The 17299-nt window shown below is 35.3% G+C and overlaps 1 protein-coding gene across 4 annotated transcripts in view; it reads left to right on the top strand.

Annotated features, from left to right (window-relative positions):
• The window catches only part of LOC6048051 (protein cycle), a 50759-nt gene that overhangs the window by 20192 nt on the left and 13268 nt on the right, over positions 1-17299 (top strand). For 2 of the 4 annotated variants that reach the window (XM_038263117.1, XM_038263116.1), the window contains one exon: positions 15873-16130. In XM_038263117.1, the coding sequence (XP_038119045.1) occupies positions 15873-16130 (258 nt within the window). Of the gene's footprint in view, positions 1-11014; positions 11630-15872; positions 16131-17299 lie in introns of those variants that run through there. The other 2 variants (XM_038263115.1, XM_038263114.1) reach the window with 2 other exon arrangements.

The following is a 17299-nucleotide window of genomic DNA, read 5'->3' as shown; positions in this document are numbered from 1 at the left end:
ACAAACAAAATTATTTTTTTAGGTTTTGAGCTATTTGTGTGCAAGATTTAGGTAAACACATATTTTTGGAGTTTTTTTTGAAAAGGTCCAATAAAACAAATTTTATTTTTTTGCTTTTTGGGTGCTTTTAAATACCCCTGACTCAAGGCGGTTTTAAAAACACCCAAAAAGGAAGAACTGGAACCCCGTCGGACGGGGAAGTAAATGTTGGCCCCGGTCTAACCTAGAGGGTTAGGTCGTTAGCTCAATCCAGGTGTAGGAGTCGTCTCCCTGGGTCCTGCCACGGTGGAGTCGCTAGTAGGCAGTTGAACTCACAATCCAAAGGTCGCCAGTTCGAATCCCGGGCTGAATGGAAACTTAGGTGTAAAAAGAGGTTTGCAATTGCCTCAACAATCAAGCCTTCGGACACTTAATTTCGAGTAGAGCGAATTATTTGATTTTTTAATGTTGAGACTATGGCTTGTGGTGTATCTCAACCAGGGGTGCCAGGTTGCCAGATAAATCTGGCATTGCCAGATTTTTTGAATGCCAATTTGAAAAAAATAATTTTCTATTTCTTCCACACATTATTTTGTTGATGTATTTTGTTTAGTTTGTGAATCTATAATGTATAAAGAGTGAAAATACACTGTTTTTGAACACAAAATTGCTTTTTACTTTGAGAAAAGTGGCTTGCCAGATTTTTTCCAGATTTTTTGCCAGATTTTTTCTGTTCAGAACTGGTAACCCTGATCTCAACACTGCACAGTGGTCCGAAACCGAAATCTAGCGTGACAAAATTGATACTGGCCACACGTTAAGATTTAGAGCTTTGGTGTCTTCGGGACAAATGATCAGGGCTAATAGGGACATCTTTTGCTATGGTGGCCATTAGGGTGGTCCAAATTTTAACGAAATAATTAAATTTATTCCTGAAATATTTCAGCCAAAACTTGTTTCTTCTTTTACAATCACTAGATCATTTTGTACATTTTTGAGCCCTTCTAAACAATTGGAGAGTTTGTCAAAATGAACATTTTTATTCTTGAAAAATGAATTTTGATCAATTCTATTAAAAGTTATGGGCAAAAAACGATTAAAAAATGCTCATTTTCAAATTGAGATTAAATAAGTTAAACAAAAAAGACACCCGAGCTATTTTCAGCAAATGTACTCTAGAATGTGTACTTTCAGATGCTTCTAAGAGCGAGGTCAAACTTCACCACCTTTTCGAGTTATTCACATTTCAAAATGGCGTCGTTTTCGTCGTATTTTGGCTATAACTTTCGTTTTAAAGGTCCGATTTTTGCTCTCTTGGAAGATAAATGTGTGTTTTAATAAGCTCTACAAATGTCTAGAAGACCAACTCGCTACGACACAAGCCTGAGTTGATATATTCAAAAAACTCATTTTTTCATAAACACTTCAACCTAAATTACAAAAATGGCTCTAGAAACTTCCCGTTTGAAGATAGAGCTTTGTGCTCTTCAGCAAAGTTGCTCAGAATGATGTTCTCTACAACTTTGCTGAAGACACCAAAGCGCTATCTCGTCATCCCGCCAAAATAAAAATTCTGAACCACCCTAAAATTTGGACCACCCTAATGCCCACCATACCAAAAGATGTGTGCAGTGCAGTGGTCCGAAACCGAAATCTAGCGTGACAAAATTGATAGCGGCCACACGTTAAGATTTAGAGCTTTGGTGTCTTCGGGACAAATAATCAGGGTCAATAGGGGCATCTTTTGGTATGGTGGACATTAGGGTGGTCCAAATTTTAGGGTGGTTCAGAATTTTTATTTTGGCGGGATGATGAGATAGCACTTTGGTGTCTTCAGAAAAGTTGTAGAGAACACCATTCTGAGCAACTTTACTCAAGAGCACAAAGCTCTATCTTCAAACGGGAAGTTTCTAGAGCCATTTTGTAATTGAGGTTGAAGTGTTTATGAAAAATGAGTTTTGAATTTTTCAACTCAGGCGTGTGTCAGCGAGTTGGTGTCTTCTAGACATTTGTAGAGCTTATCAAAACACACATTTATCTTCGAGAGCAAAAATCGGACCTTTAAAACGAAGTTATAGCCAAAATACGACGAAAAGACGCCATTTTGAAATGTGAATAACTCGAAAGGTGGTGGAGTTTGACCTCGCTCTTAGAAGCATCTGAAAGTACACATTTTAGAGTATATTTGCTGAAAATATCTCGGAGGTCTTTTGTTTAACTTATTTAATCTCAATTTGAAAATGAGCATTTTAAATCGTTTTTGCCCATAACTTTGATAGAATTGACCAAAATTCATTTTTCAAGAATAAAAATGTTCATTTTGACAAACTCTACAATTGTCTAGAAGGGCTCAAAAATGTACAAAATGATCTAGTGGTTGTAAAAGAAGAAACAAGTTTTGGCTGAAATATTTCAGGAATCAACTAAATAATTAAATTTATTCCTGAAATATTTCAGCCAAAAATTGTTTCTTCTTTTACAACCACTAGATCATTTTGTACATTTTTGAGCCCTTCTAGACAATTGTAGAGCTTGTCAAAATGAACATTTTTATTCTTGAAAAATGAATTTTGGTCAATTCTATCAAAAGTTATGGGCAAAAAACGATTTAAAAATTCTCATTTTCAAATTGAGATTAAATAAGTTAAACAAAAAAGACCTCCGAGATATTTTCAGCAAATGTACTCTAAAATGTGTACTTTCAGATGCTTCTAAGAGCGAGGTCAAACTCCACCACCTTTTCGAGTTATTCACATTTCAAAATGGCGTCTTTTTCGTCGTATTTTGGCTATAACTTTCGTTTTAAAGGTCCGATTTTAGCTCTCTTGGAAGATAAATGTGTGTTTTGATAAGCTCTACAAATGTCTAGAAGACACCAACTCGCTACGACACAAGCCTGAGTTGATAAATTCAAAAAACTCATTTTTTCATAAACACTTCAACCTCAATTACAAAAATGGCTCTAGAAACTTCCCGTTTGAAGATAGAGCTTTGTGCTCTTGAGTAAAGTTGCTCAGAATGGTGTTCTCTACAACTTTTCTGAAGACACCAAAGCGCTATCTCATCATCCCGCCAAAATAAAAATTCTGAACCACCCTAAAATTTGGACCACCCTAATGTCCACCATACCAAAAGATGCCCCTATTGACCCTGATTATTTGTCCCGAAGACACCAAAGCTCTAAATCTTAACGTGTGGCCGGTATCAATTTTGTCACGCTAGATTTCGGTTTCGGACCACTGTGCACTTCTTTGACCAAATCGGCTCAAAGTTTTGGTGAAGGCTCGTTGAAACTTTAATTAAATGATAAAAAATATTTCATGTTTTTTTTATTTTAAAAATTGGCAGCTTTGATTTTTGCATTAAAAAAATCTGAAATCTCAAAATCCGGCAGAGTGATGTTTTGCAAATCTTAACCTCAAATTTAGCCGATTGGGTCCATTAAATCTCGAGATGTCGTGACATTCGTAAACTAACTCGGTGTTTCGAGAAAAACGCATCGCTTTGCGCATGGTAAAATTTCTAAAAAAATCTTTAATCATGAAATATCTTCATAAAACTTTCAAGACTGATTGAAAATGATTTTTGAGTGGAAAGTTACCACTGGTAACCCATAAGAAAAAGTTTTTTTTTAATGTAATCAGAGAATTTCGTTTTTTTTCTAATGCCATACATATTTATGACTAACTAAAACACTCCCAATACTTGAAAGTCTATCTCGTTCAGCAGTACGGTACCTTGTGTGTGAGTTTGCAGTAAATTCAAATGCTTTCCGGCACTTTCGAGAAAATATCCACACCGTACGTTAGACGAAATAAATGCACATTAAGCGGTCTAGAATTTCAAATTCGGCCTCGACCAGTGCACACTGCGCCTGCATAACAACTCTAGAGCACGCCTAGAAATTCGTAAACTATGGTCAAACAATGCATTTACATATATACCACTCCTGGAGATGTCACTCTGAGCTGCTTCTTCCCATTGACGGTGGCGGCAATTTCCAGCCAAGGGTCATCCTCCCCGGCGATTCACCGCAAAACTGATTGAAATTCGTCTGCGATTCGATGCGAGATGGAGTTTAAATCACTTGAAATGGATTTATGCACGAAACGCATGTAGGCTTTTCTAGAGAGGGGAGAGAGAGAGGAGCACAAATGGTTGATTAATTTTAATTCCAAAATAACAAGCTTTATTTTGTGACTGATCTGATCGGAGCTGTCTGGATGTGCCGGACGCTGCTGGGAGATTAACATTTGATGTGGGCAATATTGACCGGTGGTGAGGATAGATTTAGACTGGTCATTCCAATATCCGTGGCTGTTTCGTCGCGGACTCGCGAAACATCCTACATCAAGGGAGTCATTTTTTTTTGTAATATTTTAACCTTCATCAAGCTGAAAAAATAATTTAATTAACATGAAATTTGTTGCGTGCATTTTTTCAACATTGACTACCCTTGAAATTCAATTCGCCCAAACAACTCTCTCAATGTTATGCAATTTCCCAGACAAACAATGTAACTTCGTCAAAGGATAATCTTTAATCGCACGTTTCAAACGGGGAAATCGTGTGCGTCAGCCGACTTTGTCCGTGTCAACCAGCTATGGAAAGGGTTCAATCGCTTTGATGAGCGTTGATGTTTTTTCTCCTCCCAAACCCCAGCGAAGAAAAGTCCAACCCCTATTTGCCGCCACTCTCTCAACAAACGGTGAAAATGGGCAACCTGTTGAATGTGTGTACCAAACGAGTTGTGTTCTGAGGTGTGAGCAGCACATGCGCTGAATTTCGTTGATGAGCTGGAAAAACCACATTTTCCAGAGAGTTCATTTGCTGGAGAAAGAGCCTGGCTGCATTGGTGGTTGGTGGTTGAGGTGGTCGTTGTTGAACAAAAGAGACATCACCTGGATGAGACATTTTATCCCTATTTTTAGGCTGGTACAACAATGAGTTTTTAACAAAATTTTGAAGTTTCACGCCTTTTTTGGGTTGGGCTAAATTTTAAAATTTTTGTAAAAAGATTAAAAGCTTTTAATTAATTGAGAACAAATGCCATATAAGATCGTTATACCACAGAGAACAGATGTACATCACTGAACAAAAAGCATCGAAAAACGTGTGTAAAAATTCAAACCAAGATACGTTGGTTTCATCCGCCTAGATAGCGCCACTTCAAAAATCATGATGACCTACAGTAGCAGAACGTTGGACCATCCATTCACTGCACAAAACATTCGGAACGAACGACATCAGTCTTATGTCTGACTGTCCTTCATCGTAGGGGTACGATTTTACGCGCGAAAAAAAATAACAAAATCAGCTGTGAAGGTAAACAAAATGAAATCAGAGTTAACATGTGGAAAGGTACTATTTCAAGCTATTGTTCAAAAAAATAATTTTCAAACAAGTTTTCTGCTTTGTTTTTGTTAATGTTAATTAATTATTGCATTATTTGCAGTCAATTGAAATTGTACTGAAGTGAATTTAGGTTATAAACGAGGAAAATATTATTTTTCGGAGGAAATTATTGAGCCATTCTACATTGTTAAGTCAAGTAATCTCAGCTGCGAAGGTGGCGCCGCCAAGCGTATCCTAAAGAAAAAGTTCATAAACGAACCTTGTAAATTTTTAATAATTATTATTAAGTAACATAGTATAACCACAGAGAACAGATGTACATCTAGGCTCAAACTTGTGTGTAAACATCTTTGATGCAAGATTGTATGCAACACATTTGGTGAGTGCTGCAGTGTTTACACACAAGTTTGAGCCTAGATGTACATCTGTTCTCTGTGGTTATACTATGTTACTTAGTAATTATTATTAAAAATTTACAAGGTTCTTTTTTGAACTTTTCTTTAGCAAATCTAGAAGGTACTTCTAAAATATCCAGCTACATCAAAAAGAATTATAGTACAAATCATAGCTGAAGAAACTCCAAAACTCTATTAGTTTATAAGAAATACGGAATGGTAAATTGATTATTTACTTAGCCCTCTACAACCCAACCCCGCCTTTAAACGGGCTTCGATTTAAAAAATCGCAAAAAAAAACAATTTTCAACAAATTTTGGATCTTTAAAATGCATTGGAAAGAAGAACTCTTAAAATTTTAGAAATTATATGGGTTGGATGTTTAACTTGTTTTATGTGACTTTGTCAATGTTTTAAAAAATGTCATTTTTTTAGGGGTCAGCTTTGGCTGTGTTTTCAACTTACATTTCCTATATTTCAAGTAAAACGAAGTATGCAGTAACTTTTCTAGTGTCCCAGACTATGCCTCTACGCATTTAAAAAAAAATTAAATAATAATGGTGCCATTTTATAGCAGGAAAAGTGAAAAACAAGCAAAAAATTGAAAAGGCGACTGTAAAAGCATGAAAAAAATAGATAGGCAAAATGTAATGATAGGAGGTGGTAGAATAGGCCAAATACTACCAAAAACAAACATAAACTAAACAAGATAAATGCAAAATAAAAAACTAAACATGAAAAACATAAAACAAGACATGTTAAGTTTTTTGTAGAAAAAATTTAGGCAATAGAGGGTTAAAATACATTGAATTGAATTGAAAAAAGTTTATAAACGAGTTTACAATTGTGGTTTGGTTGAGCGTTTTAGCAGAATGCATTACTGTGAATACAAAGAGACGAGTTGTTCCTTTTAATTCCGCTATATATTTTAATATCTTGACAGATACGTATTTCGTCTACTATTTGCAGACTTCATCAGTGTTCTGTTCTCGACTGGAGGTTCATCGCTGGTGTATCCATATTTGTAGTTACTGTAGGTACTACCTCCTCGTTCTTCTTTTGTGCCTGTATAGGTAACAGCTTAAACAGCCACGTTGAGCCGTTACCTGAATCCTTGTTGAGTAAACGTTTGTTGCCTGCCTTGAAGATTTCCAAACTTTCAGCGACAGCCAGCTTCGATGGGTTAGTGATGTGTCTTAAGATGACCGCGTCGCTAGCTGTGATGTTATGTTTTTCCTCGATGATGTGTTCGGTTACTGCTGACTTGAAATGGGGACAAATCCTTTCCGTTTTTCCTCCATGGCAATTTTGACATATGTGTGTATATGCTCATCCAACCTGGTTTGCAGCAATCTCTTAGTTTGTCCAATGTAGCTCATATCACAGTGGCCGCAGGATACCTCGTAGATGCCGTTTTCTTTCGAGATCTACAGGAAGCCAACAAACACCAGAAGAACAATCCCAGCCACGTCAAACCATTCATTCCAACATAAGATGGCAGCATATCATTATTTTATACATAGGATGACAACTTTACCCCTCAGCGAAGCAGGAAAACAGAAAGAATTGGAGTACATATTTGAAACAGCGGAAATCAACGGTTACAGCAGAACAACTATCCAAGCAATCATCGATAAGAAGGAAAGAAAACTGCACAGAACTTCACTCACAACCCTTACGCCATCAGCAGAGCCACTGCGAAGAGTAGCAGTAGAATTCGACTACAGGATAACACGCCCATTACGACAAAAACTGGCTAAATTTGGCATCGATTTAGTGTTCAGCAGTAGAAACAGCCAGTTGGAATCCATCTTAGGTTCAACGAAAGACCCCATACCGACTTTAGGCAAACCCGGCATCTACGAGGTATCCTGCGGCCACTGTGATATGAGCTACATTGGACAAACTAAGAGATTGCTGCAAACCAGGTTGGATGAGCATATACACACATATGTCAAAATTGCCATGGAGGAAAAACGGAAAGGATTTGTCCCCCATTTCAAGTCAGCAGTAACCGAACACATCATCGAGGAAAAACATAACATCACAGCTAGCGACGCGGTCATCTTAAGACACATCACTAACCCATCGAAGCTGGCTGTCGCTGAAAGTTTGGAAATCTTCAAGGCAGGCAACAAACGTTTACTCAACAAGGATTCAGGTAACGGCTCAACGTGGCTGTTTAAGCTGTTACCTATACAGGCACAAAAGAAGAACGAGGAGGTAGTACCTACAGTAACTACAAATATGGATACACCAGCGATGAACCTTCAGTCGAGAACAGAACACTGATGAAGTCTGCAAGTAGTAGACGAAATACGTATCTGTCAAGATATTAAAATATATAGCGGAATTAAAAGGAACAACTCGTCTCTTTGTATTCACGAGTTTACAATTGTCTTCAAAGAAAAAAATCTAAAACTTTAAATAAAATGTATATCGCCCTTCTTCTTTAAGTTACAATTAATTTGAATTGTTTTCCTTTCAAAATTGCTTAAAGACCATGTTAGAGACTGTAATAATCCAAGAAAAGATATGCGGATTTTTTTTTTTCAAATGACCCATTTTATGGAAGTGATAAAATAAGGTCGGAAAATGATTTTTGTAGATTTGCATTTGTTGATACTTTTTGCATTTTAAATACATATATATTTTTGAATTTCATATTTGGCATTTAAAAGTGTAAATTTCTCATAAAAAGTCACTCTTCCAAGCTTGGTGGTTTGAGGTGTTAATCACAATCATCTGATGAGTTTTAACTTTTTTGTTAAAGTACATCTATTTCATATTTATGAAACAACATAATATTCAGATTTGAATTATTCCTAATTCAAATGGTTTCTTATTCCAAGTCTTCATTCATCAAGATTTGGTACAAGGATACAACATTTAGAATTTCTTTAAAACGTGTTTGCATGTATTTGATCAGATTTGATTTTTGTTTCAGTTTTAAGGACAATCAAAATATTATTCTTCAAATTAATTTTCATAAATGGGAATGGGAAAGTTATGGTGTGGGAAAAAAATATGGCATTTCCACAATTATTTGAATTTCATCTAAACTTAACGAGCAATTTGATAAGGTTAAAAAAATATCTGTTGACTTTGAGTGTGAGTGGTTATTTTTGACAAATTTGTATGAGCTATGAAACTCTTTTATTTTTTTAAACGGACAGGATAAGGTCAATTTTACTTGAAATATATCTTTTTTATATATCATTGAAGATACAATTCTAAATCTGACTATGTTATGTTATGTTGTCCAAAATCCTTAACACTTCTTAAAATAAAACATAATAGTTTTGTTAATTCCTATTTGTTGTGAAAAGTTGATTAAAAAATGTGTTAAGTTTAAAAATATCTGTAAACATAAATTAAAGGGTCACATCTACATAAAATTTCAGTCAAATGTCAATGAATGACCTTACTCTAACTCTGTACATTAGGGTGCCCAAAAAGCAGAAATTTTCTTTGTTGATTTTTTTTAAGTTGATGAAAAAAATGATTTTTATACAAAACATACTTTTTAAATCACTTATAACTTTTCAGGAACAAGTTCTACATCATTCGTCTGTTCGGCAATGTTATTGAACATCAAATTTCCTATGAGATTCAAACTTTTAAGAATATTTGAATAGAAACTGCACCAGTTTTTGATTTAGTCGTTGAAAAATAAGTTTCTATATACATTTTTTATTTTTTTCTTTTGAACTTCACCCTTGAGTGTCAATGAGGACCAATTTTGTTTCTCAAATTTGGCTCAGTGACCTAAAAGCTCCCAATATTCAGCTTGTGGAGTGAGGTTCTGAAAAAGAATCGCATATTCTGGACACCCTACTGTACATTGATTTGAGTGACCACCAAACTGCTTGCATAAATATCCAAATATGCAATCTAATAAAAATGAAAGGCTAACTTTTGTCAAAATCATTATTTTGTGTTCATTTTCAAATTTGTCAATCTCGATCATAATCCAATGCAGACCACCAAGTTTCGCCAATTTTACAAAAATAGTTAAAACCCTCCTTTTTAAATTGCAACATCTTTGGAACCACAAATCGGTAATGGTTTATAGTGAGTCACTATGTAGGTCAACGATGTCAGATGGAGAAAATCATGTATCATTTCAAATTTGGAGCTATAGAAGAAATTTTTTAATTTTATAAAACAGATTTATGTTTTTTTCATTTTATAAAAGCATTATCAATTTCTAAATTGTTCAAATTTTTCAATCGAAAAATCTCTAAAACACAGTTTTTTTTATATCTACCACGGCTGATGAAGAAAATTGGACGTAAAATCGATCGACGTATTCCATTACCAAATTTCTCAATTGTTTTCAGTACGTATGTGTTACACAAATGAACATTTGTTGCCAAATTTTCACATTAAATTTTTAAAATTTCGTTTATATAAAGTTCAATAAAAAATATCCAGAGATTTTCCAAATGTTACAAATTTTTATAATAGAACTTTTTTAAAGATCGGCACATTGGACCTGTTTGACGAGTCAGGCTGAAAAACTATCCTCCCATTCATGAAATGCTTAGGCAACATTAAAAAAAAAAGTTTGCCAATGCCATAACAGGATTTTCCGCTCAACAATGACGTTAACCATTCGTGCTCCTTAGAACAAAAAAAAAAATTACTTTTTTACTCACTCTCTCTCAGTCGAGCAGGAGCATTTCTCCTGTTTGCTGGAAATGCTCCTGGTTTTTCTTCCACCGAAGAGCAGGAAAAGCGCCTATTTGACACGCCGCAGACCACGGTTTGGCCACAGTCGGTCGCGGGATTTCGACGCGAAAGGATGTGAGCGAGCGCTCAGGACAGGAACACCACTTCGATTCGGGTTCGGGATTAAGTCGCGCACAGGATAAATGTACTACAGTGAGGATTAATTTTGGATTAAAGTGATACTAGTGGGGGGCGTTTGGTGTTTGTGGAAAGGAGCAGAAGAAACATTGTTAGTAAATAGAAAAAAAAAACTGTTTGTAAATAGTGTGTTTGAAGAAATCCGTCGGTACTATTCTGGTTGATGGAATTATACAGTGGTAAAATTAGACACGACAAAACAAAACACTAAAACACAGGAATTGCATAATCAAATTAGTCTAGTGAAACATTGTCAAGCCAGTGTCAGTGCGTCATTCGGATGGTTTGGGACTTGAAACAAGGCATTTGGTTGATTTTAACCTAACATTGAAGCTGAATTGCAATAATTTTCAAGACATTAATATCTTTGTATAAATATGAACATAATTCAAGTGATTTGTTGAACAGTCATAGCTTGAATATCATCAACCAGAAAAGATTAGTATCGTCATTGCTCATCAAGCAAAGTTGGTATCATAGACTTAACGCCCTACCCTGCAGTGAAATATCGTTTTCAAATGATAATGTCAGTCAATCAGTGATCATCCGGTTCAAGTGTTTTTAATAAGGGGGGACTTTTGCTACCTCAAAACCCATAAGTGATTCTAAACTGTAAAAAAAAGAAAACAAGCGAAGGAAAACGAAGAAAACCCTCCCAGGTCCGCCCTTAACAGTATGGTGGCGCGGAACTTTTCGCTCCAGGATCTGCCGTACAATAATCTGCTGCAAGTGCCGGAAGAAGAGCGTGAGTTCCTGACGTTGGAAGAGCTCAAGCCGCACCAGCTGACCGAGCTGGGCGTGTCCATTGTGACCTCGCCGGGATCCAACACGTTGGTGACTAGCATCGGTAGTGGTGGGGGAACCACGATGGTGGCCAGTGATATTACGAGCCACTCGTCGGCGTCGGGGGCTGTGCTAAGTACGGGTAGTCTGATGCAGAACTATCACCATCATCAGCATCAGCAGCAGCAGCATCATCAGCATCTGAATGGATACTACGATATCGTTACGGCACGATCACCGGCAAAGTAATAATTTGGATTTTGAGCAAATTGTGCAAATTTGCGGTTTTGTTTTTTAATAATATCCAAGGTTGCCCAATAATGATTGTTTTTTTGAGGAATTCATATTTTTTTTTCTACTAGTCTAAGAAATTTTGAAGGTTTGACATCTAGGTGCTGAAATACAGCCACAAACCAAAAAAAGAAACAGGAAAAAATGTTCTTCAAAAATGTCAAAAAGTGAAACATACGTACAGTATGTAAAAAAAGTATTTACACCCCTTGGGCACTTTGCACATTTTGTAAACAATTTAAAGTTTGACAGAAACCTAGTACTACGTTTAGTTTAAAAACTCATGCCGAACATTTTGCTACAAAAAGCTCATGAAAAGATGTTTTCTCTAAAAAGTTATATAACAAATACTATTACAAAAATAAAAAAAGGTGCAAAAAAAGTTTGTACACCTTTCGAAAAATCAACATAAATAAATTTATTTGTTGACAAATCACCATAAATCCAGTCTCCCAACTCCAAATAGGCATCCTTGGCTGATTAAAAAAATAATGTAGATTGATTATAAAGTTTACTAATTACTTAGTATAGAAGTCTAAACTTAATTTTGCAAACTTTCAATTTAACTAAATGTCAATATATTACCACAAAATTGCTAAATAAACAACTCTAGGTTTTCTATAAAACTCACGTTTTTAAATACCTAGGCAAAAACGTTGTTATGGTTTCGTTAGAGCAATCTGCCAAAAAATGTATGGACTTTTGTAATTTTTGCTCTCGTGGATCAAACTTACTGTTTGCCCACGTGGGTTTTATAGAAAACCTAGATGTCTGGGTATCAAAAGATCGGAAATTTTATGCCCTTTCCGATGCCACATAGGTTGACTTGTGAATTGTGGACCGGTTCGGATGCCGGCGGATTTTCCGACGACGTAATTGCGGGTTGGTACGAAATTCCAACGAAAAATCTATTTTATCGATACAAATACCCCCAAAACGGTGTTATACCCACTCCAGAATGTTTATTTAGCAATTCTATGGTAATATATTGACATTTAGTTAAATTGAAAGTTTGCAAAATTAAGTATAGATAAGTTTTATAAAGAATTTCCAGAGTTATGTAAACATTTATACTAAGTCATAAGTAAACTTTATATTCATTCCAAATTATTTTTTTAATCTGTCAAGAATGCCTATTTGGAGTTGGGAGACTGGATTTATGGTGATTTGTCAACAAATAACTTTATTTATGTTAATTTTTCGAAAGGTGTACAAACTTTTTTTGAAGATTTTTTGATTTTTGTAATAGTATTTGTTATATAACTTTCTATAGAAAACATCTTTTCATGAGCTTTTTGTAGCAAAATGTTCGGCATGAGTTTCTGAACAAATCGCAGTACTAGGTTTCTGTCAAACTTTAAATTCTTACATGTTTTATCACAAAACAGTGCATAGTGCCCATGGGGTGTAAATACTTTTTTTTACAAACTGTAACATTGTTTGGTCCTTTTCAAATGGGGCGAAAGAGCGAGTTTTTATCAATGTGTCACGTATCGAGTTGCTCCGATTTGGCTGCAACTTTTAGCATTTGTTTGTTTGAGGTAAAAATAACATTAAAAATGCTGTTGGTGAAGTTAGGGAATTGCATGGACTATACTGCCTTTTTATCATTATCAGTTTAGTTTTACGTATACTTTCAGAAAAACTCATAAAATCTAGTACTTTGTTCAGAAAATCATTGAAAACAACACCAAGTCTGCTTGTCCCATCGTTGAACTTCTAGGCATAATTGTCCCAACAAGTATTGGGGTGATGAAATATTAGACTAAAAAGTGCCGTCTTATTGGCCTCCAGGGCAAAAATTATGGTTGTAAATCATTTCTGAGTTTCTTAGATAAATTTATCAAAAAAAACTGACTTTTTCGAAAAAACAACCATCCCAAGTAATAATTTTAAAGCAAGGGCCGATTACAAGGTTTTTTTTGCCTCGGACATAAAACCTGGTGTCAATAAAAGCCAACAATGTCATGCTAAACCAAGAGAGTTATGCCATAAGGCAAGCAAAAAGCTTACTTAAAACCATAAGGTCCTATTAATGTTTTTATCGCGGCCAAATAGCAATGCATAAATATGGCGCTAGACGCGTGGTCAGATTGAATGTGGTCGACCGCCATCTTGGCAGAAAAAATAAAATAGAAAATGCTATAAATTTGACTACAATTTGATGAAAACTCACATCTAAGCTGCATTTTGGATATAATTAGCATAGCAATGGAAATTCAAAACAAAAAATGATTTTTTTTAAGCATTGCAATAAATTTTTGTTTTGCATGGTAAACTACAATTACATAAGAATTATTTTTGATGAAGTGAGTTGACTTTTGTGGTTCTATCTCCCTCCTTTTCATCGATAAAAATCCGCAGCTGAAATTGAGCCACACATTTCGAGAAATAAAATTAATTTGTTTAAATTACATATTTCCAATATCAATTATTTCTTCATCGACATTTTTGAAAACCATCTCCGTAACATCGATGGCCAGACGAAGAATAAAACCTGTTAGGCATAAGACGCTTAAAACATATGAAATGTCTTATTTTTCAAAACATCTGAGTAGGCTTTAACTAAGGTTTTCTGAGGGATCTGAGGAGTTTGCTAGGATTCAATTATAAAGGGTTATTCTCTACCAACTCACACGAAATCGAGAAAAGTTGCCCCGACCCCTCTTCGATTTGCGTGAAACTTTATACTAAGGGGTAACTTTTGTCCCTGATCACGAATCCGAGGTCCGTTATTTGATATCTCGTTACGGAGGGGCTGTACGACCCCTTCAATTTTTGAACATGCGAAAAAAGAAGTGTTTTTCAATGATTTGCAGTCTGAAACGGTGATGAGATAGAAATTTGGTGTCAAAGAGACTTTTATGTAAAATAAGACGCTTAATTTGATGGCATACTCGAAATTCCGAAAAAACGTATTTTTCATCGAACTTAAAACGATTTTTTTTAAACTATGCTATTTTCCGTTACTTAGGTGTAAATTTTTTTGGAACATGTCATTTTATGGGAAATTTAATGTACTTTTCGAATCTACATTGACCCAGAAGGGTCATTTTTCATTTAGAACAAATTTTTAATTTTAAAATTTCGTGTTTTTTTTCTAACTTTGCCGGGCTATTTTTTAGAGTGTAAGAATGTTCTAAAAAGTTGTAGAGCAGACAATAACAAAAATTTTGATATATAACATGAGGGTTTTGCTCATAAACATCACGGGTTATCGCGATTTTACGAAAAAAAGTTTTGAAAAAGTTGGTCGTCGTCGATCATGGCCGTTCATGGTCACCAGTGACAGACTCGGACGACGAAACAAAGAAAAACGCAAAAAGTACTTTTTTCAAAACTTTTTGTTCGTAAAACAATAATTACTTGAACTTCTATGATTTACCTTGGGAAAAAACCTAAATATTGCCTAAAATTGCAACAATGCAACACTCAAAAAAAAAACTTCATAAAATTTATTTTAAAAATTGCTTGCTAGGAATTCTGATCGGTATGGAGAATGATGAATTGGATTTTTGTACCGGGATGCTGGAGTTTAAAAAAAAATTTAGACGGTTTTTTTAAGGTTTTTAATTTTTTTTTTTAAAACGGCAAATATTGTTTGCTCTTGCTATGACACAACTCAATAGATTTTATTGATCAATAAAAATAAAGTCAAAAATAAAGTTTTTGTGCAAATCGATGTTTTTGTGTAAAAATGAGAAATAACTCCTAATTCTGCCGAAATTCCGTTCTCAAGATACAGATTCAAGAATATTCTATTCTATCGAAATTCTTTAAAAAATTGTCCGTAAAATTTTGACCAAAATACAAAACATGTAATATATTTTAAAGGTTCTTAACATACTCTTTAAATTTAAACAATCGTCATTTTCGTGTTTAAAAATATTTGAAAGTTGATAATGAAATCAAAAAATGTTTATTTTTTAAAAAATGCCAATATCTGCAAGAGAGGCTTGGTATTAATACATATTCGGGATTAAGGCACAATATATAATTTTAATCACACTAATCATCCCTTCGAGCGTTAATCGATGCCCTTTGGATAACTTTGAATAATTTATAAACAACCTTCACGTTGAATTTTGTTGTAAAAGGGATTTGTTTTATTTTGTCATTATTATCTCACACGATTTTTCCGTACCTTTTGATATTTCTATTGATGGTTGAATTTCCGTAAATATTCTAAAATTGCAGTGCAAGTACCGCCGGAAATGAGCACCTGACGGCGACGACAGCCTCCTCGGTGGTCTCGCTGGACCCGATGCAGGGCAGCAGTTCGGTGGTGGGCACAGCCGCCGTGGCTCATCAGCCGGGAGATCAGCATCATTATCACCAGCACCACCATCAGCATCATCATCACCAGCTGCACAGTCAGCACACAGACACGGATGGAGGGGGCAGCGAGAATGATGGCGGGGGTGGCGGTAGCAGGAAGAGGAAATTTTCGTACAAGTGAGTACAAATTAGGAATAAGTTTGACGTTATATTTTGGAGAATGTTAAAAAAAACTGTTTTCAAATGAATATCGTCATTTTAAGGTGAAGGTGTTGAGTTCACAAAAATTCCCCACTTGAAAGATTTCCCAACCCTTTCAATCAACTTTTCTCCGTCTAGGGGAGTAGGTAGAAACTTTGGTCTTTTCAAAATTGTGACGAAAAGTTCACAGAAGAAATACCCAGCCAGCCTTTGACTTATGGGGCTTCTTCAAACTTTGCGAAATGTTTTTAAAGAAACGTGTTAATTATCGCCTGGTTTTATGAGCAACATCAAACGAAGGAAAAACATTGCATAAGGTAAACGTTTGCTCACCAAAGACATTCACACTTCTCAAGAAGGAAGAATTGTGGGATTCTTGACGATCATTTTAAAATGACTAAAAAGTTTATGTTTTGTTTTCATCAAAATAACACAGTCTGGGGTTTTAGATTCAATTTTAAAAGATATTTTTTAGAAGTCTAAGATTTTTTTTCTCAGTATTCGTTTTTATTTGCTTCGAACTTGACGTCACACGACCAGAACCAATTGGCCATTGTCTCTCCAAGTTGCAAGGTAAAGCCAATTATGTAAAGCCAGCCCTCGCAGTCTGGCGACGGGTTCTCGTTTCAGGAAGGGCGTTTGACGCACTTTAGGAATATAGTTGAGACGGTGGGAAATGGGAAAATCCGAAGTTGTTGTCATAATTACTTAAAATTTAATTTACTTTTTGATTTTGTTTAAAATTTCAAACTTTTCCTTTAAAATTCATAAAAAATGATTTTTGTCATTTTTCAATCTTCTGTTGTCACAACAAACGTAAACATACTGGAAAGAAAACAAAGCAAATGAAAATTCGATGAAAAGCAGGAAACACAGAAAATCCAGCCAGTTTGTAATGAGGCGTTGTGGCAGTGATGTAACGTAACTGGGAACAGAGTGTTCCACTGAACAGCACGTCGGTACGGATTTTGTGGGGTTTCGGCTCGTGGGAGGGGTGAATCGGTAAGGTCGTGCGCTTTGGCGCTTCACGTTCACCCTGTTCTCGTTTGGTTGAACCTGAATTCCAGAATTATTTAATTTTTAAGTTGTATTTAGTTTATTTACATCAATGTGATTGATGTACAAAGCTGTTGCTCAAATTTGAG

Source organism: Culex quinquefasciatus, chromosome 3 (genome assembly GCF_015732765.1).
Source record: "Culex quinquefasciatus strain JHB chromosome 3, VPISU_Cqui_1.0_pri_paternal, whole genome shotgun sequence".
In the NCBI taxonomy this organism is placed as follows: Eukaryota; Metazoa; Arthropoda; class Insecta; order Diptera; family Culicidae; genus Culex; species Culex quinquefasciatus.
This window is presented reverse-complemented; position numbering and strand designations above follow the sequence as displayed.